Raw genomic sequence first — 26,575 nt, 5'->3', positions numbered from 1 at the left:
CATCAGCTTACAGTCATCAGACGAACGAACCGAACGAGCGCCGTATTGGCGGAGAGGTCTTGCGAAATCGGGCGAACGTGAACGTTCAAAGCGTTGGGAGAGTTAAGCAAAATTAATTATGACTGTCGAGGCGTGGACTTAAAATCACTGTTTTAATTGATGGCCTTCTTGCCCTGGCACTTGGCCTTTGTGCCCTCAAAAATTTGACAACACTAAAGGCCAACTGGCCTTGCCCCTAAAATGACGAAATTCTAGGCCTGGTGCCTGGACTCCCTGGAGCAGTGATGTTACTAGGTTTTCAATGTAATGGGTCCCGGGACCCACAGGTGGTCATTCAAATGGGTCCCAGAAAAGTTTTATGAGTCCTCAATATAAAGTTTACGCGTTCAAAATGGCGTCGGACGTCGGTGGAATCAAAACATTGACATTTCTATCGCCTGTTTAAGACTTTCTGCGTGGATTTTATTTGTGTTAACGTAGGGTAAAGTAGGATGCTTTCACCCATGAACAATGGTGGTGTCTGTGGACATTTTCTTTTCTTTTACCGCGACGCGGTAAATTATTTTAACATGGACTCCAATGGAGGCGCATCCCCGGGACCCCAGGACCATGACATGAATGAGTCCCTGGGTGACTTGAATGAGTTTTTGATGCGGGATGCGCACGTAATGACATGACTGCTGGAGTACACTTCATTCAACTGTAATGGTATTCCTGTGCCTCCCGGGGGAGCTGTTGACTATGGGGCTTTGGGAGATATCAAAACGTCATGTCACAGAAGAAGAGTATCTTGTCAGAATTTAGAGTGAATATTAAAGTTTTACTGTGTTCCTGACGTTATCTTGAGTTGTAACAATAACAGAACAACAATACACAACCAAAGCAGTGTGTGCTGACTGTCTTTGAAACGTCACAATGTAACGCCGTCTGTAATCATCGCATAACAGTAACGTCACTGATGCATCCTTAGTATCTTAATAGTGACATCGCGGACCAATGCTTGTTATTTTAATAGTGACATCGCGGACCAATGCTTGTTATTTTAATCCTAGCTGAACCGTCACCACTTCCTTGTTCATGGAACGATAGCTTCACATTGCAGCGCAACGTTCTAGAGGACGCACAAAACGGACTCGAGACTACCTCTGGAGGTGGTCTCAGGGCCGGCGTTTCTGAGGACAGTACGCAGGCTTCACACTATCAAAACATCTGCCAAGTAGTCTCGAGTGCGCACTCGAGACCGCAGTGTGAATCCGCCCTTAGACATGCACTGAACTCATGATGTGACTGATAGAGTAATACGAACCAGTTTACCACATACACGCTTAAATACTTTAACACCACATCTATCTGACAGTGCAAATCAAACAACATTCTGACACCCTCAGGTCTTGCAGGGTGTCAATGTTTATTTTGAAACAGAAACTGCTCCCCAGCCATGTTCTGATGGACAGTCTCGCGAGTCGTGACGACACCACATACTTATATATATAAGATATAAACGCACTCTGTGCTCTTTAGATACCTCAAGAAAACTATACAGCGTGTGTACATACAAAAGCAACACAGCAGAAAACAACGTGTGACGTGACTTCTTTTATTTTCCTGGGCCGAGTATTTTACAACGGTCGCAATGGTTCAGAAATCGTGTTTATTCAGCAGCCATTCCACCGGGCTGTGAGCTTGTACTTCTGCTATTTTTGAACATTTTTGGAAAATATTGAAAATGTCTTCTCTTCTGGGGATCCCTGGCACAAAACATTTTCAGAAGGGGGGGGGGGGGGTCCGAGAAAGGTTTGAGAACTACTGAATTAGAAGGTATTTGTAGAATCGACCTCAGGTCTTAATGGGTTCAGATATTTATTCTTATCAGACAAAATTAAGCTGTTGCTATGCCATCAGAGGATGGATGTGAGTACAGTATATACAGTACATGTATAAGTAGTGAAAATACCAAATCTACAAGGCTGCAGATCAGCTACTTTCACTAGCTTGGGTTAGGGGTGGGCGATATGGCGATAATTATCGTATCGACGATACAGCTTTGCCACGATATGCCTTTTCAGAATATCGTATGGCTCGTGATACAGTCAAGGCTCTGGATACAGCGAGTGCACATTCTATGAGTCGCAGCTCTATTATTGCTTAATTTATACTTCTATAGTACGGTGGTGTAATTCGCCAAAAAGAACAGATCTACAAGCTAACAACGTGTGGCGCGGCTCACAGCCCCTCCCCCGGGCAGCACGCAGACAGGCTACGAGTGTCTACACTGACTACTGAGTTGTGACTTTTGCAGGAGCACCGAGCACGGCACACTGGTCCGCGATTTAGTTTCACTTTCACTGGACTTTGTAAAGCAGTGATGCAGCTTGCCCTGCATTCTTTGAAGCATATTTTGAATAATGGACGCAAACTACTTTATCCGTCCTGCTATCGCTATCAGCCATCTCACTGCAAAGCTGAGCTGTGTGTGCTGGAGTCTCCACTCCACAGCTGTGTGTTCTGGCAGCATTGATGAGGTGATTTAGATCGCCTTGTAAATCCATGCTTCTGTTTTTATTAACTACAAACAAGTAGCTATTTGCCGCTATTTGTAAAGTGCTTTGTTTGTTATGCTTTCACCGTTGATGCATGCGTGTGTCTCGCGGTGAAATCGTCGCGTCTATTTCGCGTCTATTTCATAATTGGCTTAGTTATAAAACCATGCCATTATTGTTAGTAGAAAAGCTAAAAGCTAGGATGATAACTGTATTGTAAATATTCTGTAAAAAGAAAGCTTGTATCATAACAAACTGCGTGGACTTGAGTGCAAATACACAAACACACACGAAAGGACACAATGGAAATAAGAAGCTACATTTCATCCTTTTGAAAATGGCAATGTGTTTTACATAACGTCGTTGTCGGGTGAAAACCTTGTATGTCCAAAACCGTTTTGCATTTATCATTTAAAAATGATTCAAACTAGTGAAAACAGCCGATCTACAAGCACACAACGCCTCGCGGTGCGAGGCGTTGTGTGCTTGTAGATCTGCGGTTTTCACTACTTTTGTGCGACGGCCTTGTATGATGAAGCAGGGCTTTACTTTACGAAAGAACGTACAAATTTGAAACTTGGAGATACGAGGTTTCTGCCCGCCAGCGACGATCATTTTACAATCAATAAAGAGGTCAAAGTCAGTGTTACCGTTCTCTTCTCCATGAAGCAGGTCAGGAAGTCCTCTATGTCTGTGCGTCCCTCCAGGAAGCTCTCGGCCGTCTCCTCTGCCTCTTCCTCTGCCTGGTGGGCAGCCACCTTTAAACGGGCCTGAAGCGCACTCAGACTGCAACCCTGACACACACACACACACACACACAACACCATACAGGAGACACATCAGTGGGCAGTAGGCCAGTCAATCTGAGGTTTGACCCAAAAGAAATTGCAATAGTAATGGTTCAATGTTTTTTATGATCCTTAGGGTCATCCAAAAAACATGTTAAAAGTTTTCCATTATATTCTTAGTGGATCAAGGTAAATTCAGGGGGGTTCAAGTTTGGGTCCCTTCACTTACAATACAGGAAAAAAAGACCCCCCAAAAAATCTTCTTTAAGTAGCATGCAAAAAACGGGCCCCAAAAAACTGAGCTGACCCCAGGAAAGTGATGACTCATCACTAAACCATAGTTTGTGGGTCCATTTTTAGCCCGAGTAATGTTTTTTGTGCAAAACAAATGCTTGCAATGGATTCAGAATCATGAAAAACCCCACATGCTACTTAAAGAAGATTCTTTTGGGGTCTTTTTTTCCTGTATTGTAAGTGAAGGGACCCAAACTTGAACCCCCTGAATTTACCCTGATCCACTAAGAATATAATGGAAAACTTTTAACATGTTTTTTGGATGACCCTAAGGATCATGAAAAACCCTGAATGATTACTATTGCAATTTCTTTTGGGTCAGGCCCTTTTTTAGCTTAGATTGACTGGCCTACAGGGGTCCAATCCACGCAGCCGCCCTTACTAACTTGCTACAGTAATTCGGACATATGTAACCAGTGATGCAATGGTCCGCTCACGCGGTTAGCCGCTGCCCCATATCTTTTTTGACCTGTGTCACGCCTCTCACTCGCACGCATATGCACGAATGTGCACGCGCGGGCACCCGGGAATGCATTCCACTCACTTTGTGAGCCAAGTACCCTGGGCTGGCTAAAGTACGTTGGCTACTTACTTAGCATAACAGGGTTAGGTGGGGGTAGGTGTACGTCGTCTTCACATACTGTAGCTGCCGCCATGGCATCAATTTAGTCATTTATTTGTTATTTTCTAAGTTTGTTAAATGTTAATTATACTGCTCAAAGTGAGGTGCCGGAAGTGGCCCTTTTACGTGTATTCCGGCCAGGTTTGCCATATTTTCTGTGCCGGTGAATGGCTCCCTAGAGGCTCAGCAGTCCGTGCGGACGGACGTGTGTTTGTTAGCAGCATGGCGCTGGCAAAGTTTTGGACAAGTCTGTGTACTCTTTGGGCATCTCGCTACCTTCATTGTTGTGGATGCAGCCAGTGAGGTAAATGGATTGTCATTTGTTTTGTATATTTCCTTATGTTTGAGTTACCCATGTTATGTTTTCTGTTCTATTATTTACTGTGTTTGTATTTATGCTTTATTTACAGTTTTACGTTGGATTTGGAGCAATTCAAGTGCGCTTAATAAACCACCAGTCATCAGAACAACCCGACTCGTTTTTAAGCAATGAAGGCAGTGAAACATACATATAAATGGGGCATCTTGGCATCAAAGATGTTTACTTTTATTATGCAGTCGCGTCACGGGTCGCGAGAACATGCATGCGCGGGAACGCCGCGTCACGTGCGCGTCACGTGCTAGATGAGCGTACCCCCAAACATTGAATCACCAATGCAACACTATGGAACAGATAATGTGATTCCACCTGTAATACCCGTATTACGGTAACCTCCTTTAGACCCCCCCCTCCCCTTGTGCCACTGTAGACTTTTGTCACGCTAAATAATCTGTGCTCAAATTTCTCAACGTGTAAAAAGGTTGTGCTTTGTAACATAATTCTATAGTGATGTTTATGACACGTTGATTTGTATTTTATTTTTCTAGTTTACTCCTGTTTTCTGATTCACACTGCTACACATACAGAGCTGATTAGTAACATGTAACACACTAGTAACACTGGCAGCTGTCAAGTTTAATAGTATGACTTCTGCTTTGGTAAGAACAAAAACCTTGTTATTTTTCTGTTTTCAGGTTCTTTGTTTTGTTTGGGGAAAATGTTATACAAATCACAGTACAGTATTCTCAGTCCTCACAGTTCCCCTCCCCACTGAACAGGGCAAGTTGTAGGAGTCACTAGTGAAAGAGCTGGTCTCCCTCACGCAAACGCAAACATGGTCAATAGGCTATATGCATATACGCCATTTTGTTCTACGTCGGGTGTCTTTCGGCTTCCTTCACAGGTGTTACTGATGATACTAATTAAGGCTCTGTTTAATTTATTGTACAGTGGTGCTTTCATTTCAAGGACCCCCATAACTCTGTACAAATGGAATCAACAAATGGAATCAAATGGACAGGGTCCATTTGCTTCCATTTGTACACTCTCAGAGTTACACACCTGTATGGGGACATTTGGAACCCACTCAAGGACACCTTGAGACCCACTGGTGTAGCAGGAGTGTTTCCATGCACAATAGCAGCACCCTGACTATGTTTGAGCAGAATGGAACAGAGCCTTCATTAGTATCATCGGTAACACCTGTGAAGGAAGTCGAAAGACACCCGGAAGTAGAAGAAAATGGTGTATATGCATATAGCCTGTGTTTGTTGGGAGTGATCATCGTATGTCGGTGTTGCGTGCCAAAAGCGTCTGATCGACCCAAAATATTTAGGCGCTCTTACCTCGCTCAACTCATGCTGTCTCTGCATCTTCGTCTCAAAGGCAGACTTCATCTGGGTGAGCAGCTCGTACTGTTAACACAACACAACGGCGGTCAGTCACACTGCAGTACAGACTAGGGCATTAACAAAAAAGTCGACAAGTCGACCCAGTCGACTTCATTACACAAGTCGACTCCCACCAGAGAAAGTCGAAGTTAAGGAAAAAAAAACGTTCTATTGTGAAAATAGCAGATCTACATGCTCACAACGCCTCGCAACGTAGATCGGCTATTTTCACAATTTCTGCCTCTATATATTCGACAATTTGGACAATGTTTAATTTGTCATTTTAGAGGTATTAAAAAGTCCTCAAATTGTCACTTTAGAAATGTGAAGATACCCTCTATCCACCTGTTTCCGCAAGACTTTACTGTAGTGTTATCTACGGGACACTTCTGGTTAACAGCAGACATACAAGCTCACGTCGTGTCGCAGATGCAACCGTTGTGAGCTTGTAGATCACACTCGGCTGCGATGCCGGAAATGCCGCTCGCCTTCTGGCAATGCACGATGGGATGTTGGAAAGTTGTGGAGACACTTAAACTTTATGTTGGTTTGGAGTGAGAAAACAATGTTTCACATTAAGTTAATCATCTGGGGACCCCTCAAAATAATGGGGGGGGTCGTGTGATGTTATGACGTCATAAAACGATAAAGTCGACTTTGACTCAACTTTTTACTGAGTCGAGTCGACTTGCAAAAATCACAAGTACAGGCTCATGTGTTGGTGTAGGGGTGGGGTGTGCTGGAGTGTTAATGCTCTACACTGACCTTGTAGAGCATTTCCTGCCTTTTCTCCTCCAACTGTGGTTCCATATGCAGGTTCTTCTCTGAGAGGAACGGAAAAGAAGGCCTTTAGGGAAACCCATAAAGCTCTCAAATTCACAATATGGCTCTCTCTCTCTCCTTCTGTCTGTTCTGTGGTGCTCAGTTTGTTTTCAGACAAACAGAATGTCTGATGCACGCTGCGTGTTATTTATCCATGCAGAGCCTGTTCAATGTACTGCCTTGCTCTCATCAGAAATGGCAAGTCATCTTTTGTTCTATGACAAGTCCATTCGAGACAACATGCATCTGGATTACTTAAAAGCTACCTATGGGTAGTGGGTACGGGTGACATTCATAAGTTATGACCATCCATTTTTGTTATTTATTGATGTAATATCAATTAGAGCTGTCACGATTATGACATTATGATGATTCATTGTCACTCAAATAATTGCGATTGTTGACAATTACATTTCTGTTTGACTTGTAGGCGTTGAAGTTGCAAATGGCAGATATGACACATAACCTAAATATACAAAGAAATGACTGTCATATTTGACAACTTTATACTTAAAAAAGAACGTTGATAGTGGAAATAGCCGATCTACAAGCTCGTAGATCTGCCATTTCCACTATTTTTAGAAAATGTTTGAAAATATACAAACATTTTTCAACATGGAAACGATTATGACGGTTATGACAAAATAACTGCGATTATGTCAAATAATTGCGATCAGACGATTATGTCGTAATTGTGACAGGCCTGTTATCAATGCCAATTGTCAAGTGAATGATCTGTGTGAAAACCAAGCGGGGAAGGGTACTCACTGGCCATGGCCACTATGCTGGTGACCAGTTCTTCCTTGTCACTGGTCACCTGTTTGAGCTGGGGCAGGCTCACGAAGACATCCAGGAGCATGTCCTCCTGCTCAGACATGTCCTTCAGCTGGGACACACTGGGGACACAGCAACAGGCAGGTTTAAACCCATTCAGAACGGGTACACATCATTGTGTATCATTATTTTATGCTTTAACTATTGAAAAATAGCAGATATACAAGCTCACAGCGCAGCACTCGGTGAGCTTGTAGATCTGCTATTTTTGAAAAAATAATCGTGAAAATTTGAATTTTGACCCGATTCTATGAGTGTCTTTTGAATCCTTCTAAGGTTTTTTTGAAAAACCTATGTTTCTATGTCAGCAATCTGGCCAGCCATCGTCAAAGAAAAGGTCCTTTTCACTTAACTGGAGCTCAGTTAGTCTGTTCTTGAGAGACTACTGTGTCAGTGGTTCTCAAACCTTTTCATGTGAAGGACCCCCAAAATGATATTTATTTGGCCACGAACCCCCATCTCAAAATATTTAGTTCCAGGGACCACCCAGGAGCAAAATTTGAGTTGCAAACGTTCGCTTTGAAAATACATATATTCAAAGATTTGCACACATTTTCACGACTTTTTCAAAAATAGCAGATCTACAAGCTCGCAGCTGTGAGCTTGTATATCTGCTATTTTTCACTGGTTAAAGCATTCAATAATTATAGGCCTGAATGGGTTAACCAACCAACCAACCAAAAGGCAGGTTTAAGAACAAAGGCCAGCGGTTATGTGGCGGTTTTCTATGTCAGTAGTTCTCAAACTTTTTCGTGCCAAAGACTAGGGCATTCACGAATTGTGATTTTTAGTATTCAAATTATTTGACCTCAAAGTATTCGAATAGTTGAATATTCGACAGGACTGGCCAAACTGTCAAATATTAAGTAAGCAAGAGGCGAACATTGTGAAAATAGCAGATCTACATGCTCACAACTCCTCGCGTGCATGTAGATCTGCTATTTTCACAATATTTACCAAGTCACATGAAATGTAAAATACCTACAATTCCAAGTGCTTGTCAGGGTGGGGGTCCGCAGTTCAAATATGTTTATTTTGCGGGTCACGGCCTAAAAAGGTTTGAGAACCCCTGGTATAGAGCATTAACAAATTTATCCACCAGGGGCATTGACAACTCATTCTTATGACTTCCTATCTAGCCAAGCTTTATCAACTATATATTTTTTTAAAGAGAAAACAATAAAAATAAGCGAATATTCGACTTTGGTGAACAACGTCGAATAGTGACTTTAATATTCGAATATTTGGTGAATGCCCTACCAAAGACCCCAAAAGGTAGGTTTAACCCATTTAGGCGTGGAATTATTTTTATACTTTAGCTATTGAAAAAAATAGCAGATATGCTGTAGAGCTGCTAGTTTTGAAAAATCTTGAAAATATTTGCAAATCTTTGAATATATATTTTTCCAAAGCAAAAATCTCTGCTTCTGGGGGTCCCTGGAACAACATAGCTTGAGAAGGGGGTCCGCGGCCAAATACATGTAATTTTGGGGGTGCATGACATGAAAACGTTTGAGAACCACTGATTTAGAAGAAGGATTTAGAAGACATTCATAGAATCGGGTGAGAATATTCAAAGACTTATTCCGTTTTTCAAAATAGCAGATCTACAAGCTCGCAACTTGTGAGCTTATATATCTGCTATAGTTAAAGCATAAAATAATGGTTAAAGTGGTGAAAATCTAATGTAAAGATTAGTTGAGTGTTAGTGTCGTGAACAAATGGAACCAAATGGTCCCATAAGGGTCCATTTTACAGTTGATTTTACAGTGTATGAACTCTACCTTATTTCAGAGAGTTCAGGAAAAGTCTCTGGAATCTCTGGCATCTTGTACATGTGTCCATTAAGCCCAGCCTGGGAGAGTCAGAGAGAAAGACAGAAGGACAGAGACATTAAACCTCCACTGATGAACTCTGGACAGCTTGTGGAGCAACTGTCGGGTAGAGGTCATCAGACTGGCAGAAAGACGTTTTACACAATTATACTAAATTAATGGTCTCACTTCAACACTGCATTTTGACCCACTGGAGCTGGGCAAAGCAGCATTCCATGACAACAAACCTTTGACATTTATTGATCTTTCTTCTATATCTAGGTATATACACAAAATAATTGTATTTTGTCCACCAGGTGGAGCTGTACATACAGTAGATATGCTATATCCTTGTACTGGGGCCACATTCAATGTGTTCAAGTGTTTGCATTGACAAGACAAAAGAATATAGGCAAAAGTATTGTTTTGTCTATGCTCCAGGCCTTGCTGAATAATAGGGTGTTTATCTTTTGAGCCTATATGGACATTAACTGAACGATGTTGAATTTGTGTACTGCCAGTACCCAGTTGGTGAGCTGTGTAGCTGCGACCAAAATGTTTTCCATTTATTACTGAACAGACCAAGACCAAGACTATCCTTGGACTACATCTACACTGTTTTAGACAATTTAATCCTGCACATATTTAAATCATTCAAGACATTATTTTCAAAATAAGCAGAAGAGACATCAGATGGTTGATTATGTTGCAGTTTACTCTACATTTAACAGCACACAGGTCACAGGGGGAGGCGTGAGGCCCTGACTGTTTAGAGGTAGTCAACAAATGTTAAACATGTTGCATAATCTCAAAACTCATTTTCCTGACCATTTCTAAACAAGTCCTTGCTTTCATCCACTCTCTGCCTGCATGCTGTCAATGTTATACTGTATCAGTTCTACTCCTTAGTCATTACACAGTATCTTGTGACTCCAACAACAAGTACAGTAATAACATTGTTCAATTGAAACATGTCTAAGAAACAAGCACATGCTGTGCTTCAATTTAAGTGTTTGTCTAAGGGGTGGCACTGTGGTTTATAGCAGAGGCCATTTCAAAGAAATGATCCTCCGACACAACTTGAAGTGAAATCGCCTTGTTGCCAGTACACAACCCAATAGCCAAAGTATACTCTAATGGAGTGGTGTGTGCAATGGTGCATTGGTGATTCGATGTTTGGGGGGTCGCTTATCTAGAGACGCCACGCGCAGTCACTCAACACCTACTATACAGGTCTATTGATATGCATACAGTCTTGTGGGGCGGGGGGGGGGGGGGGGGGGGGGCACGCGATCCCGGAATAATTCAACACTTTGTGTGTGTGTGTGTGTGAGAGAGCTAAAGATATCTACCCGAACCTGGCGGGATCTGTCAAGTTCGGGATGGGTCTGTCTTTCTTTCACGGCTCATGTCACTTTTATATTACGAACCTTTTATCCACAAGTTTCCCAAAAAGCTTACAAGGGAAAAGTGGGTGTGTTAATGTGTGCTTCACTTCCTCCACTCGGCTTACTCACTTAACTCATACAGTGCCATCCGGCCACAAGGGGTGCTAAAGTGCCAGAAATTTCTCCATTGACCTTCTTTATAGCTTTCGTCGACCCTCTCCCAACTGGCTCATGTTTTCACTCCGGTCAATCCTATGGGTGTCCAGAGGAGGAAGCTAGCTGACACGTAGCCAAAATGCTAACCCATTGAGAAGCCCGATCTAAAGCTATTTCAGCCGCAAATAACTTTCTCCATGGGTCTGGGGACACAATCCGGAGAAAATCCTGTCTAAAGATGTGATTTATTATTGGAGTGGGCGGCGCGATTCGGCCGTTAGCGCGAATACGGCCCGTGGATGGCCGAGTCTAAGTCCCGGCCAAGGATGGACGTCTAGACCGGGGCTTCGTTGAGGCCTCCGATAAAATAATTCATTTTATTAAATATCCCGGACTAGTTCGGGATAGGCACCCTGGAATACGTCGCGCCGCCTACAATGAACATTTGGTGAACATTGGGGGGGGTCTAAACTTTATTTTAAACCATTTTCAATGGAATAAATCGTCGGAGCATCTAGCGTCTCTCGTTGGTGAGCGCTGGGCGAGCCGGGACCACCCACGTTGCTCCAAGCAGCTCGGGGTAAGTAAAATAGCAAATAAAAAATTGTTTTTGATCCCGAATATCCCGAACTAGTTCGGGATAGGCACTAAAAGGGTTAACAAAGCACCAAGTAATAACAGTGCAGAGATTCAGGTGTCACAGGCGCACATGCAGCAGCAACAGCAGCCAGTCAGAATGAAACAGCTAAGAGGATGTGATGCCCAAATTTACGCAAGAAATCATGAGGACACAGGAAACGTGTGGATATCACAAAGCATAGTGCATGTAGTGCAGCCGATATCAGTAGACTGTGAGCAGCAAAGCCAAGCAGCAGCATCATTATAGACCACAAGCCTACAAGATGAACAGTGTCCAAGTCATCCGTCTTCCTGGAAATGTTTTCCACTGCTGAGTGGTTCGCTAGATGTCTCTTTATCAACTATAGGCGCCTTTCCACTGCAAGGTGGAACCAGAACTTTCAGGAACCAGAACCAATTTGTCTGGTTCTGGTTTTGTTTCCATTGCGGGGCGGGGCTTTGAGCGGAGACTACACCGAGGAGAACTGGGAGAAATCTCCATAGAGTATATATAAAAGGAAATCTCTCACAACACAACCCCGTCATTTTTAAAATCCTATTCCGACAGGCAGAAACACAGAAACACTATGGACGCGACACATTGGTCAAGTGAATGTGATGATACAGGCTCGTATTTGTGTCTGGGCGGGAGAAGAAAATATCCAGGAGTTAGAAGTATCCGTTCTAAATGAAGGAGTTTCAAACAAATTCCGTCGCCGTCGTCTTTCTGAAATGGGCGTCGAGTGCACAAGCAAACAGACACGGTGCCAAGCAAAAATAAAGAAAATGTAAGTCGATAGACACAACAAACTACGGTGGAGATACGCATTTCTACATTCGCCCGTCCATTGGTGACTCCCGAGTCGCGAGGCAGCAGCCGAGCCGTGCTGTAACGTGTGTGTGCGTGTGTGTGTGTGTGTGTGTGTGTGTGTGTGTGTGTGTGTGTGCGTGCGCGCCACGTGTGTTTGTGTGAGAGAGAGGGAGACGCTTTTTTTTCTCCCTAGAGCAAAGGCAGCGTACCGACCAAACGCTGCCTACAGTATAGCACCGTGTTTGAACGTTCTATTGTTTTTGTTTTTTTTTTCATATTCAGAAAGTAGTAACTAATAATATACGTATTTACATACAGCTGTTATTTTAGATTGTATATTCCCGAATGAGCTGCTGTTCATATGACCAGCTGTTTTGTCTCAGCCAAATCAGGCTGACCAGTGGAGCTTCCCGGTTGGGTCTGGTTATATGGAAACAAAAGCAGAACTTGGTTCTGGAACTTCACAGGTTCTTGAAAGTTCTTGGTTCTGGAAAGTTCAGGTTCTAGTTCTGGATTGGCCCTGCAGTGGAAAGACGCCTTATGATTTCCAAATCAAAGCCTTTTGTTTAAAAGAGAAAAATTACACTGACCATATAGAATACAGAATAGCATACAAAGTAATCGTTTGCACCTAAAGGCTACTTGTTTTGATGTTAAAATTACAGATTCTGTGCTGGCCAGCAACACTGGACATGATACACATGTTACACTGGAAATTATACATGTTGATACAAAAGGTTTGTGGCTTTTGACAGAGTAAATGTAGTTCGGCTGTCACTACCAGCAGTGCACCTCCTCTGCACGTTGCAGTGTGTATCCCTCATAAAGCGCTTGTATAACTAATTAATGCGTTCATCTGAGAACTGCCAAAAGATAGAATGAGCCCAACACTGCTAGTTGGAAAAACATGGAATGACTCCCGTTCTTCTCTACTCTGCTCAGCACTGCAAGGGGCAAAAGGTCCTCCTAAGACACGACAAGGTTCTGCAATACAAGCCCGAGTCAGGCAAAAAAAAAACATAATTCATGGCATTTATTTTTATGAAAACCACTTTTTTTTTAAACAATGTATTCTTTTTACCAAAGAATCAAAATCAAAATTGAAAATCAACTTTTCTGGAAATAAATCAGGATTTTATTTTTAGGCCAAATAGAACAGCCCTAGCTGTAACCGGTTTGGTATGGAGCTTGTGATATGGAGCAATGATATGGTTACATTTTCCCATAGGCTTGAGGATTCAGAGCTTTCTGCTGTCTCTAGCCATTTCTGTGAACTTCTAGTTTCTGGGTAGAAAATAAATATTTCGCGATCTACAAGCTCACAACGCGTCGCGAAAGCGAAATGCAAACAGCAACAAGTGCCCACTGCCGACAGCTTCTCTCTGATAGAACACAATGATGTGCAAGCGTTACTCCGCCCCTCCCCCCACAGCAGCAGATAACCACGCCTACATTTTAGATTTATTTTCATATTCTCAAGTCTGATAAAACAAATAAAGAGGCGGGGTTTCTGACCCCTTTAAAGGAGTAGTTCACCCCCAAAATGACTTTTTTTCTATTGATTACTCATACCATGGAGAGTAGAGTTCAATAATATTTTTTGGTTTTTGTCACATTCCTCAGACAAAAATTTGATTTGAGTAAATTTACCCCCATTGATTCCGGATGGTGACCCGTTTAGAAACGGGTCACCATCCGAAATGAATGGGGGTAAATTTATTGTCACATTTATGTCTTAGGAATGTGACAAAAAACTAAAAATATTATTGAACTCTACTCTCCATGGCATGAGTAATCAATAGAAAAAAAGTCATTGTGGGGGTGAACTACTCCTTTAATAAAAGGTTATCCAGGTCAGTCATAGATCAAATTCAGACAGAACATTGACATGTTTGGTTTCACACATTTCAGGTGTGTGTGTGTGTGTGTGTGTGTGTGTGTGTGTGTGTGTGTGTGTGTGTGTGTGTGTGTGTGTGTGTGTGTGTGTGTGCGCGCTTTCTTATCATCAGCCTACCTGTGAGTCTACAGTGGGCACAGGCAGTGGTAGGTCAGTTATCAGGCCATATGGTGCTGGCGCTCTAGGAGGGCAGTGCGTAGTGTCTACCCCGGGATGAGGCATCGGCGCTGGGGCCTGACCGGGTCGAGGACCATAGTGGAAGCCTTGTGCCGGGTACGGTGGCATGCCTGATGGTTTGTACATACTGATGGGATGGAAAGAACACCGTAGCGTTATTTACTAAGATAACAGCATAAATATTGGTTTTCTGGTGACCTGCAAAGACAGATGCTACAATTGTATTATTAGCCTACAGGTCAGCAAGATGCGGCAGAAATGAACATGCATTTCTAGGGCTGTCACAATACCATTTTACATGACGATTAATTGTCACTCAAATAATTGTGATTAACGATTTAATTGTGTTTTTGTCGTTGACAATTACATTTCTGTTTGGCTTGTAGGCTTTGAGGTTGCACATGGCAGATATGACACATAACCTAAATATACAAAGACATTACTGACATATTTGACAACTTTATACTTTAAAAAGAACATTGACAGTGGAAATAGACATCTACAAGCTCACGTGTCGCATTGCGACGCGTTGTGAGCTTGTAGATGTGCCATTTCCACTATTTTTGAAAATGTTTGAAAATATATGAATATTTTTCAACATGGTTCAACATGATTATGACAAAATAATTGCGATTATGTCAAATAACTGCGATTAGACAATTATGTAATAATTGTGACAGACCTATGCGTTTCAATATTTCACTTGAACGTTCACTTATACTGAATTCATGCACAAGTGGAAGGATGTATAGTATGTACTAGTGTTGTCAAAAATATCGATTTATCGAAAAGTATCGATTTTGAATATAGTATCGATTTTCAATATGACTTTTCCATAGTATTGATAATATCGATACTCAGTTTTTACCTCTCTCGTTGGCTTACACCAACGTTACTTTTATGTGTATCCTTCCTATTTTGGCTTATTCCTAGTTATTTTAAAGGCCTATTTGTACTTAGAATGTGAAAACATCAAAGGCAGGCATTTAAAGAGTGCACTATCATCAACCTCAAGAAGTTCTGTATTTTTCTTTAACCCATTCAGGCCGGGAACACATTTTGCTGTTTGGGAGGGGCTTACAGTACATGTACAGTATGTAGCAACATATTTGTTTTGTAGGCTAATTTCTGATTTAGCCCTATTCTAATAGGTTAGGCCTAAATGGGTTAAATAAAAATAAACATTTTTGCACTAAAATCGCTGTGATTGCGTGGTATCGAAAATTCTATACCAGTATTGTGACAAGCCTAGTATGTACACACTGACTGCTACCCACTGAAATGTGCTCCTTTGGAATATGTGACATAAGAATGTACTCACTATGGGAACCCAGTGGGGGCACTAGACGTGAGGGCAGGTGGACTCTTCCAGAACTCATCCAACAGACTCTGGATGACCTTACCCAAGTCTGAGTGCATCCCAAACTACACAACACACACACACACACACACACACACACACACACACACACACACACACACACACACACACACACACACACACACACACACACACACACACACACACACACACACACACACACACACTTACTTCAATGAGCAAAAACGAATACAAGATACAACAAAAAAGGAAGGTAAAACTAAACATGCGATCCTGAGATCCATTTTCTTGCTTTTAGTTGTTTTATTTATGCCTTCCTTAAGCATTATAGGGTTTCTCACAGTGTGCAACCACTTCAACCACTTGTAACCACAAAATAAAACTATTTTTTTTATATATTGGTCAAAACATCAGTAATTGTTGGTCTATCATTGGGATAGGTTGCGGACCCTGATATCTGACATGGGTTGGCCGCTATCCTTACATTAGTGATGAGGGGGCTTGTGACCATGGTGCCATTGTTGCTGTCCACTAGATGATGGCCGACAGGAGGGTAGACGCTGACCACCGGCTTCTCCTGGGGGAACTGAGGCGGCAGCAGACTACAGGAGGGAGGGGTGGACAGACAGGGGAGAGAAGGGTGGCAAGCAAGGAAGGAAGGAAAAAAAGGAGAAAAGCAAGATGGCAGGAGAGGAGAGGGGGATAGAGTGAAGAAACAAGTAAGGGGGAGAGAAATGAAAAGAATGATGAGCAAGGCGGAGCGGCAGAGAGGACCATAGCGAGAATGAGGGAACGAAGAGGAAGAAGAAATGGAGAGAGAAAAAAAAGGGAGACAGACAGAGAGGAGAAAATGGAAGAGGATGATTGTAGAGGACACGAGAGAGAAAGAACACGGTTTGTCTCAGAGATCATAATCAATCCCACAGTACAGATGAAATACAAACAGCAGGCGTTTCTACAGTATTTTAGTCTGTGGATTTACAGAATTGGGCCACACACTCAATACTAAAATGCCCAGGGGCCTGTTTCATGAAGGCAGAATTAAATAATCCAGGATTTAAGCAGGGGTTGACACTAAGGTCTCAGAGGCACTTGTCAGTCGGGCAAGTACAGGTCATGTTCTACTTGCCCAAAGGTCATGCCCACTTGCCCGAAAAGTAAATCGTCCATTATAAAATGATAGATTTTAATTACCGTTCAATTTAACATTTATTATCCAAATACCTACATAGCTATGATTGAATATGACTATGGGTTCACACATCTATTTTATATGTTTACGTGAAGCAACAGTGAAAACAGCATATTATAGGAAAACTATTCCACAGACCAGAGCGCTCTGGCCACGTTCAGGTGCTTAGAAAGAAATCTTATTTTGTGTTTTTAGACAGTTGCGTTCCTTCTCAAATAAGCACTTGCCCGGTCGGGCAACCTGAAAGCAAACTCCACCTGCCCGAAGGTTTTATTTACCTGCCGCGGGCAGTTGGGCAAGCCTTAGTGTCAATCCCTGTTTAAGCCAAGCCTGCAACGTACAGCCTGGTTTATTCCGTTCCACTAACGCCAAGGAGCGCCTTGGTCGAGCCAGGATCGTAAAGCCAGGCTGAATGCGCGTTCATGTATTAAGACATTTAGGTGTCACAGGATCGATCACAGCAGCAACAGAAGCCAGTCAGAATGAAACAGCTAAAAGGAACAGGAAGTGATGCCCAACTTTTACGCAAGGGCTCATGGGACACAGGAAACTTGTGGATAGGCTGATTCGTCACCGTTTTTAATGTATCCATACTATCCAACCACAGTTGTGTCGTCCGCGTACTTAACAAAAAGAAACCAATTGAGAATGGGAAATAAAGTTGTTGGCATAAAGGAGGGCTGATAGAACACAACCCTGGGGCTGCTCCCGGTGTTGAGTCATAGTACAAGAAGGTATGTTGCCAATCCTTACCACCTGCTTCCTGTTTGACAGGAGGTCTAAAATCCAGAAGCAAAGAGGGTGATAATTTTATCAAATAGTTTGATGGGCATGATCGTGTGGAACGCGGAACTAAAATCGATAAATAAAGCTCTGACAAGTGGCACAGAGACACAGCATCCTCACAGACCTATTGGCACGATAGGCAAACTGAAAGCTGTCCATCTCAACATTGGACAGGTGATTACAGACAATACGCTCAAATACCTTCATAACAACAGCAGTCAAGACGACAGGCCTATAATCGTTCATACTAACTGCACTGGACTTCTTAGGAACAGGGATAATCGCAGCAGATTTAAAACAAGCAGGGACAAAGACAGTTGGTGAGCACAGTGCTTAAAAAGTAAAAGCAGAGACCTAGTCCGGGCCTGCTGCCTTCCTGCTGTCTTGTCTAAGGAGCAGGGTCCGTACCTCATGCTCACTAACCACAAAAGGAGGGGGAGTAGTTTGTTCTGAACTAACTACTGCTGCACCGGGATAAACATCCATGGGCATGTCAAATCTATAATAACATTCATTCAGTCTATCGGGGAGGAGGGGGTGATCATCTGGGGCTCGATGTCTGCTTTTATACCCTGTGATGGTCTGTATCCCTTGCCAAACGCCCTTAGTGTCTTTGGCTTTGGTAGCTTAGCCTGCAGACGTCTTTATATTCGGCTTTATCTTTGTTCACAGCACGATCAAAGTCATATCTGGCTACTTTAAATTCCTATTAGTTACTAATTCTTCTTCAAACAAAGGATTTTAACCACTTTACTGAACCATGGTTTGTTATTGCTGAAAACAGTCAGTCTTAGATGGAATCCAAACATTCTCAGAGAAATTGATGTAAGAGGTATCAGTATACTCATCCAGGTCAGCACATGAGTCACGAAAAACAGACCAGTCAGTCAATTCAAGGCAGGCACTTAGGCTCTCAGCAGCCTGAGGGGACCGTTGTCTTACAGTCTTATAGCTCTGTTTGCAGGTTTTCAGCTGCTGACAATACTGGGGAATAAGTAGGATAGAGCTATAGTCCACCACGGCATGAAAAGCCTGAGGAATGGTGCTGGCCAAGAATTTTTTCACCTCTAGTGGCTGCGTGAATTTGTCGTTTAAATTGGGGAAGCAACTTCCTTAGACTGACATGGTTCATATCTCCCATAATAAGGACGGGTGAGTTCAGGTGGGCATTTTCCATCGCTGTGATACGTGCAGAGAGCAGTTTGGCTGCTGGCAAGGCTCCAAGATGACAGCTACCAAGATGCGGTGCGGTCCGCACGGTCAAGAGCGTAGCCCGTGAATTCAACCACTGAGTAGGGAACAAAGCATGGAGCAAAGCACGGAGCACGCTTGGAGTTGATGAAGAGATAATTCATCCATTTTGTTTGTCAGGGACCTGACGTTGGATAGAAGGATGCCTCGCTTCCTGGGTAGAGCACCATGGCGACGTCCACTGCGGCCAGCATTGTTGGTCTCGTCCACAAAGTCATTCGAAGGAAACCAAAGTTGCGGTGGGGAATACTGAAAGCTGTCTCTGATGTGCAGCAACTCAGTCCTTTCATATTTTAGCAGCCAATCCACTCGTTCAAACGTAAAACACCCAACAAACAAAGAGCCAGGCCAGCACTATGTCGCCATGCACCGGTGCCATCTTCTCGCCTTGTTTCTAGCTAAAACCTATATCCTATATATAACTGGGCGAGAAAGCCTGTATTAATTTAGAAGACAAGAATGAGATCTGAAAGCATACTCACACATTGAGGCTAATGGTGGAGTTGTTGACTGTGAACGGTATCCTATACTCCACATCCTTCTGGATCTCTGCTAGGCTACAGAGACAGAGAGAGAGAGATCAGATATATTAGATAGAGACAGCTTTTTGACAATAAAACCCGCAATCAATCAACGTGCGAAACGTGTGAGTTTGAGTTTTTTTCACCATACAATGAGAGGGAATGGGACTGCTAATTCTGGTTACTAAGTCAGAGAGCACAGACAACAGATTAAGGAAGGGGTGTTCACAACAAGTACAATAACTATAATAGTGTTTCTGTTATAGAACGATAATTATGCGATCATCACTGAAGAACGATAACGTTCTGTAAACGGTGGCAGGAAATGTGCACTGCACTGGTGGAGGGTGAGATAATTAACCGCCAGGATCGTTTATTTTTGGAACACAGTTCTTATTTGACACGATCTAAAACTAAAATCTGAAAGGGGAAAGAATTACGCAACCCAGGTAGGATGTGTAAACTACGTCAGACTTCGGTGCTCTATTGGAGTTGGAGAGCCTGTTTATTACTTTTTTATGGTGCCCTATTAGTAAAGAACATGCATTTGTGGGAGAAGCAAAGTATGTGAGTTCTGACCATGAATATTTTGACATGTCTCTGCTAATGCCATACAGCTAATTCTGCTGTTGCTATTGACTTGTTTTGAGGATCCTACCCCAGGCGCCCCTGGGTAACCATGGTATATGGGGGTAACTGAGGGTACATGGGTACCCCCATGCTCCTTGTCTCCTGGGGTTTTCAAAGTGGGTGACGGGGCACCCTGGGGTGCCGTGACGGCAGTCCAGGGGTGCCGCGAGATAATTTGATAATATTTAGAATTTATTTGGACACTTGAAAAAATATTTAGTATCATTTTAAACTTGAAGTACAAAGTTATTTTCAGTCAGTTCTAACCAAAATGGCTATTATCTCAAAAGCAACATAATCACTAATATATTGTCACTGTCGGGCAGAAACCTCGTATCTCCAAGTTTCAAATGTGTACGTCTTTTGGTAAAGCAAAGCCCTGCATCATCATACAAGACCGTCTCACAAAACTAGTGAAAACAGCCGATCTACAAGCACACAACGCCTCGCGACGCGAGGCGTTGTGTGCTTGTAGATCTGCTGTTTTCACTAGTTTAGTAAATTTTTAGATGATAAATAGAAGACGAACGGTTTTGGACATACAAAGTTTCCGCCCGACAAATATGCTATAAATATAAGGTGCTGGGAGTGAAAATTTAATGTAGGGGTGCCTCGGATTAAAAAAATATTTATGGGGTGCCCTGAGACAAAAAACTTTGGGAACCCCTGCCATAGGATCCCACTATAAAGAACTCAGGAGGTCCTGGGCTGTTCCCCTCTCCGGGTAAAACTTCCAGAACAACAGAGGGACTCTGGCCAGCAGGTGTATTAAAGCATGTCCTTCAGCATGGCCCCTTAACAGCCTGGAAATGTGTTAGAGGGGGATCCTATGGGGAGACACGGAGGTACCCAATGTACCCCCAGATTCTGGGAGCTCAAAACAAGAGTCAATAGCAAGCAACAGAAGAAAAGGCTGTTTGGCATTGCACGTTCCTTACAAGTGGGGCACAGGGAAGGGAAATAACAGGCTTTTCAATGGTATAAAAGTTATTGCCAAGAAGAAACATTGTTACACTAGAGAAATTATCTATCAACAAATGTCCAAACTTTTTGTGCAATGTTTAGTTATCTCTTAGAAGTCATCATGCTTTGTGGTAACAGCCCTTTAGGCAGGGGTTGACAGTTGACACTATCGGTTGCTCGACTGCCTGTGGCAAGTACATAAAACATTCAGGCAGGTTGACTACTTGATTTAATTTCAGGTTGGCCGACGGTGTTTGAGTGGGAAACACTTTAATTCACTATAAACACAACGCAAGATGTCTGTGGTATTTAAAATAGTTCATATTGTATAGCTATTGAGATATTTGACATTACTGTTGAGGTATGGCCGTATTGCATAGACCCAGAATTTGAAAGCAAAGAAATTGGTTAAAATGATCGGTAATTAACATTTTACGATTCACAATTTACTTTTCAGTATGACTTTTGGGCAGGTAGAACATGACCTGTACCTGACCTTAGTGTCAACCCCTGATTTTAGGCTGTATCAAGTCCAGGACTTCAAGTATCTATACAACCAGTTCTACCAGTTCCAACATTGTTGTGAAGCATTTAGTACATGTTGCAACTTGCAAGGGTTGACACTTGCCAATAAATCGTCCATTATAAAATGATAGGTAAAATTTGAATTACTGTTCAATTTAACACTTATTTTGTTTATTTTCTGGGGCTGTGCAATAAAACATGTCATACCTAATTTATTTTCCAAATACTACATAGCTATGATTGAATATGACTGTGGGTTCACACACCTATTTTATATTTTTAAGTGTAGCACTAGCAATAGTGAAAACAGCACATTATAGGTAAACAGTGCTTTTATATTACATGCCACAGACCAGAAGACAGAGCACTCTGGCCACGTTCAGGTGTTTAGAAAGATATTTTGTGTTGTCCGGTTGGGCAACCTGAAACTGAGCAAACTCCACCTGCCCGAAAGTTTTATTTACCTGCCCGTGGAAGGTGGGCAAGCCTTGGTGTCAATGCCTGTGTTGTGTTGACAAACTTGGACTAGACTTTGCCCATGCTGTGTCGTCACAGGCACCTCACACAGTCACACTATTAGCTTCACCCTAGATAAAGCAGGTGATGTGTTTGTCCCTTCTGTGATCACATGATGCCCCACATGTCATGGTTTATGTACGGAAGTTTGTGTACTAATTGTCTGCTATGCTTGGATGTCTGTGGGAGAATGATGTGTTGTTTATCTCTGGATACATACTTTCACACACACACGCGCGCGCACGCACACGCACACACACAGTATATCATGTTTGACCACTAGCAACTGTAGAGTATATTTGTCTTACGTAGATTATATCAAATATATCATATTTGACTAGTAACAACATTGTAGATTAGATTACATCATGTTTGTTTATAGCAAAAGTGTGGATTATTATATCAAAGTGGTTTAGACTTTCTTTCTGCTGGTCAGTGGGTGGGTCACGGTAGGACAGGATTCCAGAAAACACCTAAACGTTAATACTATAATCTGTGTACTGCTGCTGCTGTTGTTTACTTCTGTTAATGACTCGTATGAATTAATGCGCCGCCAAGAGACAAGACACGCACAAGGGATCACAAGACATGAAAGACCTAATAATAGAAGGTACGCGGATCTATTAAGCCTGATTTAGTACGACGGTACTGGACTGTCGCTTGTCGAAAAGAAGCGTTCCTCACGCTCACAACACGTTTAGGAGCTTTCTTAAAAATGTTCTTTTAGGGGACATGTTAAGCCAACCCCATCCATTTCAAGTGACCACCCAGCCCACTGTCCAGTCACAAAACAAAACCACTGGGCCCGGGGGCAACGTCATACGTCAGTGGTTCTCAACAAGTGGTCCAGGGACCACCAGTGGTTCTTTGGGGGGTTCCAGGCAGGTGGTCCCCGCCCGGCTAAATCATGCAGAGTTGCTAACCATATTATGGACCCGTGGTTTCATTTTACACAGTCTCAAGAGTTAAATATTGTTAAACATCTCTCCTGTATGGCAACATCAATACAGCATGGAATTGTGGGCAAAATCTTATCCAACGATAAGAAAATATTCTTAAATTGTGGGGTCAGAGTCTCAATCTCATCAAATGGTGGTCCGTGGCTCAAATGCCAAATAAAGAAAGAATGGCCCTTGATGTGGAAAGGGTTGAAAACCCAGTGATGAACACCAGTGTTTTCAAAGGGACTTTGTGGGTTGAATTCTGGGGGTCCAAATTGACCCAATACAAGCCTGTAACTCTAACAGCATACAAATGGAACCAAATGGGTCCATTTGGTTCCATTTTGTACACTGTCAGAGTTAAGGGGAGACCTTGAAATGTGAGCGTTTGAGAAACACTGGTGTAATAATAATGTACTATCCCAATGCTAGGCTAGCGGCTAAGCTAGCTCGTGCAGTTCCAGGCAGCGTGTCTCGGTACCTGGGGTGAGCCGCTTTGAGAGAGTCTATCTGCCGCTGTCGCTGCTGCTGGAGGCTGCTGAGAGGTGGGACAGGACCGGAGCCTTTGGACGACAGGGGAAAGAGCCAGTTCATCCTCTTCTGGCGAAGCCCACTCACACCGCTTCTTCCCGGGGGGGTCTTGAGGGACAAAAATGGCTAAAAAGAAATGTATAATAACAACAATAACAGCAGCGACGAACGTCTAACGCCGTTAGCCTACTAGCTAACTTAATAAGTGGCCGCTCGCTGGCTGCTGTCCCCGGGTTTTCTTCACTCGTTGTCCGAAAGAGAAAGAAAGAAAGGCTGGCTTTTGCTTGTTACTTTTTCCGCGTCTTTAAGTGACGGAATCTGAGGACATGTCTTTGATGTTGATATGGTGTTGTTGTCTTATTACATAGGTTTATGGTTTCCTTTCAAGCAGCTGTCATTAAGTTGACGGTTTGGAAACCAAAACATGCATTGCATGGATGGATGGATGGAGGAGCTAAAAGGAAGACAACAACCTACTGACGTCTGTGCGCGCGCGCACGTCGCGAGCTCACGTTTGCGCGTGACGTCACGATTTGTGAATATGACATATTATGTGTGATGATATGCTAGAAATAGAATTAGACTATTATTACATTAATTATAAATACCTCATAATATTTGAGATTGAAGCCAGGCAGTAATTAATTCAGTTCCTGACTCAAAAAATAAGACAGCTGAAAAAAACAATTATTTTATGTTCACTTTTTATGTTTTCATGTTTTCAATTAGTATTTCCCCCTGATGTTTTTGTATTGATGTTTGATAACTTTTGGTTTGTGTTTGTGTTGTTCTGTTCTGTACTGTATTGTATATGATGTATGTCATGACTTATGAATATAGATTTCTATTAAATAAATTAAAAAAACAATAACAAATATTTATATTTATTAACTTTATTTAAAGAGCGCTTATATTTTGTTTTGTGCAACATGTTCACTCATATACACTAGTTTTAGTGTAGCATAAAATAAGTGGTAGGCCTATATTAATCTTGCACTCGCTTTGATCATATGGTTTTGCTGACTCCCTCCCAATTTAAGTGGTTAAAAAAGGAAGGCACACCCACAGGAACAGAACGGCATGTACCACTACGTAATGATCTGAGGCAGGGCTTTTCAAACTGAGGTCCGGGGGCGCACAGGGGTCCTGGGGGAGGTAACCTCGCGTCACACAATGACTATTCAGATTTCAGATCAGGTTTCACTCTCGTCTCTTTCCCTGCTCTTTCCTTTTTACAAATTACACTTCAGCATTTAGCACTAGGTAGTCTAGCAGACGCTCTTAATCCAGAGAGATGTAGACCTACAACAACACGGTTGGCACTTTTGGCCACACACACACACACACACACACACACACACACACACACACACACACACACACACACACACACACACACACACACACACACACAACACACACACACACACACACACACACACACACACACACACACATATAGCTTATTATATACTGCTTTTATTATATTTTGACACTTTGTTCTCTCATGCCAATAAAGCCCATTTGAGTTTAAAATTGAATTACAATCTAAAAAAATCTATGTCTGTTTTTCAGTTACTGTTTTAGGGTATAGTGTTATTGGTTTTATTTTTAAATGTTGACTGAATAAATTATACTAGGCCTATATGGACCCAATGTGTGACTGGTCTGGATATAGAGTTTGAATTGAATTGAATTAATCTAAGGTCATAACAGGATTGTCCTTTCTCCTTGTAAAGTCGGGACAACATATTGGGGTTCATAAATTTTAACTAAATGAATATTAATACTTAAAGGAGCTATAGTCAACTTTTTCATTGTAGGTGTACATCCTAGTCTACAGACTAGGATGTAAACAAAGTACGGGCCCTGTAAATGTAAACAAAGGGCCAAAATGATTATTTTATCATTATTTTACGCTTTTTGTGGTCATTTTTTAATTGAAACACATATATGAAGCTTATTTTTTTATAAAATATTTTCGAAACATTATTTTTATTTTAGTTTCTTTTTAGTTTCTTTTTTCAAGAAAAAGTTGACTATAGCTCCTTTAATGCTCGGTAACATCTACTTCAAGTATCATGCATAATTTTAATATTTACTTTTCACATTAATCGGATAACCACTCTGAACATATTCCCTTCCTCAATGCTCCACGAGGAAGCAAAGAACGGTCATCAATGACAGAGAGCGTATGAACTGAATCATTACTCAATGTCCGCTTCGCGCTCAGAAGGGAATATCACGACTCATCATCATGGTTAGCGAGACCAATCACTTTAGAAACTCATTTCTCAAGTCGAAAACTATAGAAATGATCCCTGAAAGTATAGTCTTAACTCTATCGGTGGAAGCGGACGGCATATGACTGACGTGGATGTCATTGTCAGCTAGGGTCGCACCAAATAGTCCCACAAGAAAATGGCTTCCATGTGATTATCATTCCAGAATATGCCCCTCGTTAAGTTATATGAACCTGAACCTTATCGTACGAAGTTATAACTACCTGTATAGTTATAACGGTACATTTTTATAATGTATAAATACCCACAATTCTCTGCGAAAAATGACATGAGCGTCACCGACATTCTCGTTGATTCCATTGGTTAAGTTTCAACCACGTTGGTTATCAAGGAGCCAGCCAGGAGCACTGGGTGACTTTATATTTGAAACATGTTTATAACATGTGAACAGAACACACACACACTGTTATTTGCGGTAAAATGTAAAATAAGGCTTTATACATCCTGAATATCTGACCACATGGAACAATTGTATCATGAACTGCATTGGGACGATGTAGAGATTGTATGGTACGTATGGTATTGTGATGCCCCACAAGCCCTGAAAACTAAACTACAAACAGCCCAAAATAAACTAATTAGGGTCCTGCTTAGACTTCCCTA

General features: G+C 42.2%; 1 protein-coding gene across 1 annotated transcript in view; it reads right to left on the bottom strand.

Moving 5' to 3' along the window:
* LOC308281199 (vacuolar protein sorting-associated protein 37A-like) overlaps positions 1 to 24,098 on the bottom strand; it is a 28,106-nt gene extending 4,008 nt beyond the window's left edge. Inside the window, exons 1-10 of the mRNA XM_080721318.1 lie at positions 23,620 to 24,098; positions 19,525 to 19,599; positions 16,298 to 16,415; positions 15,793 to 15,896; positions 14,412 to 14,598; positions 9,395 to 9,465; positions 7,545 to 7,672; positions 6,720 to 6,778; positions 5,910 to 5,978; positions 3,191 to 3,334 (exon numbers count right to left, since the gene is read on the bottom strand). Coding sequence (XP_080577444.1) covers positions 3,191 to 3,334; positions 5,910 to 5,978; positions 6,720 to 6,778; positions 7,545 to 7,672; positions 9,395 to 9,465; positions 14,412 to 14,598; positions 15,793 to 15,896; positions 16,298 to 16,415; positions 19,525 to 19,599; positions 23,620 to 23,732 — 1,068 coding nt within the window. The 5' untranslated portion in view covers positions 23,733 to 24,098. The remainder of the gene's footprint in view (positions 1 to 3,190; positions 3,335 to 5,909; positions 5,979 to 6,719; positions 6,779 to 7,544; positions 7,673 to 9,394; positions 9,466 to 14,411; positions 14,599 to 15,792; positions 15,897 to 16,297; positions 16,416 to 19,524; positions 19,600 to 23,619) is intronic.
* Positions 24,099 to 26,575: the final 2,477 nt, after the last annotated feature.

This window comes from Nannobrachium achirus (genome assembly GCF_963921795.1).
Source record: "Nannobrachium achirus genome assembly, chromosome: 3".
NCBI classification, from domain to species: domain Eukaryota; kingdom Metazoa; phylum Chordata; class Actinopteri; order Myctophiformes; family Myctophidae; genus Nannobrachium; species Nannobrachium achirus.
This window is presented reverse-complemented; position numbering and strand designations above follow the sequence as displayed.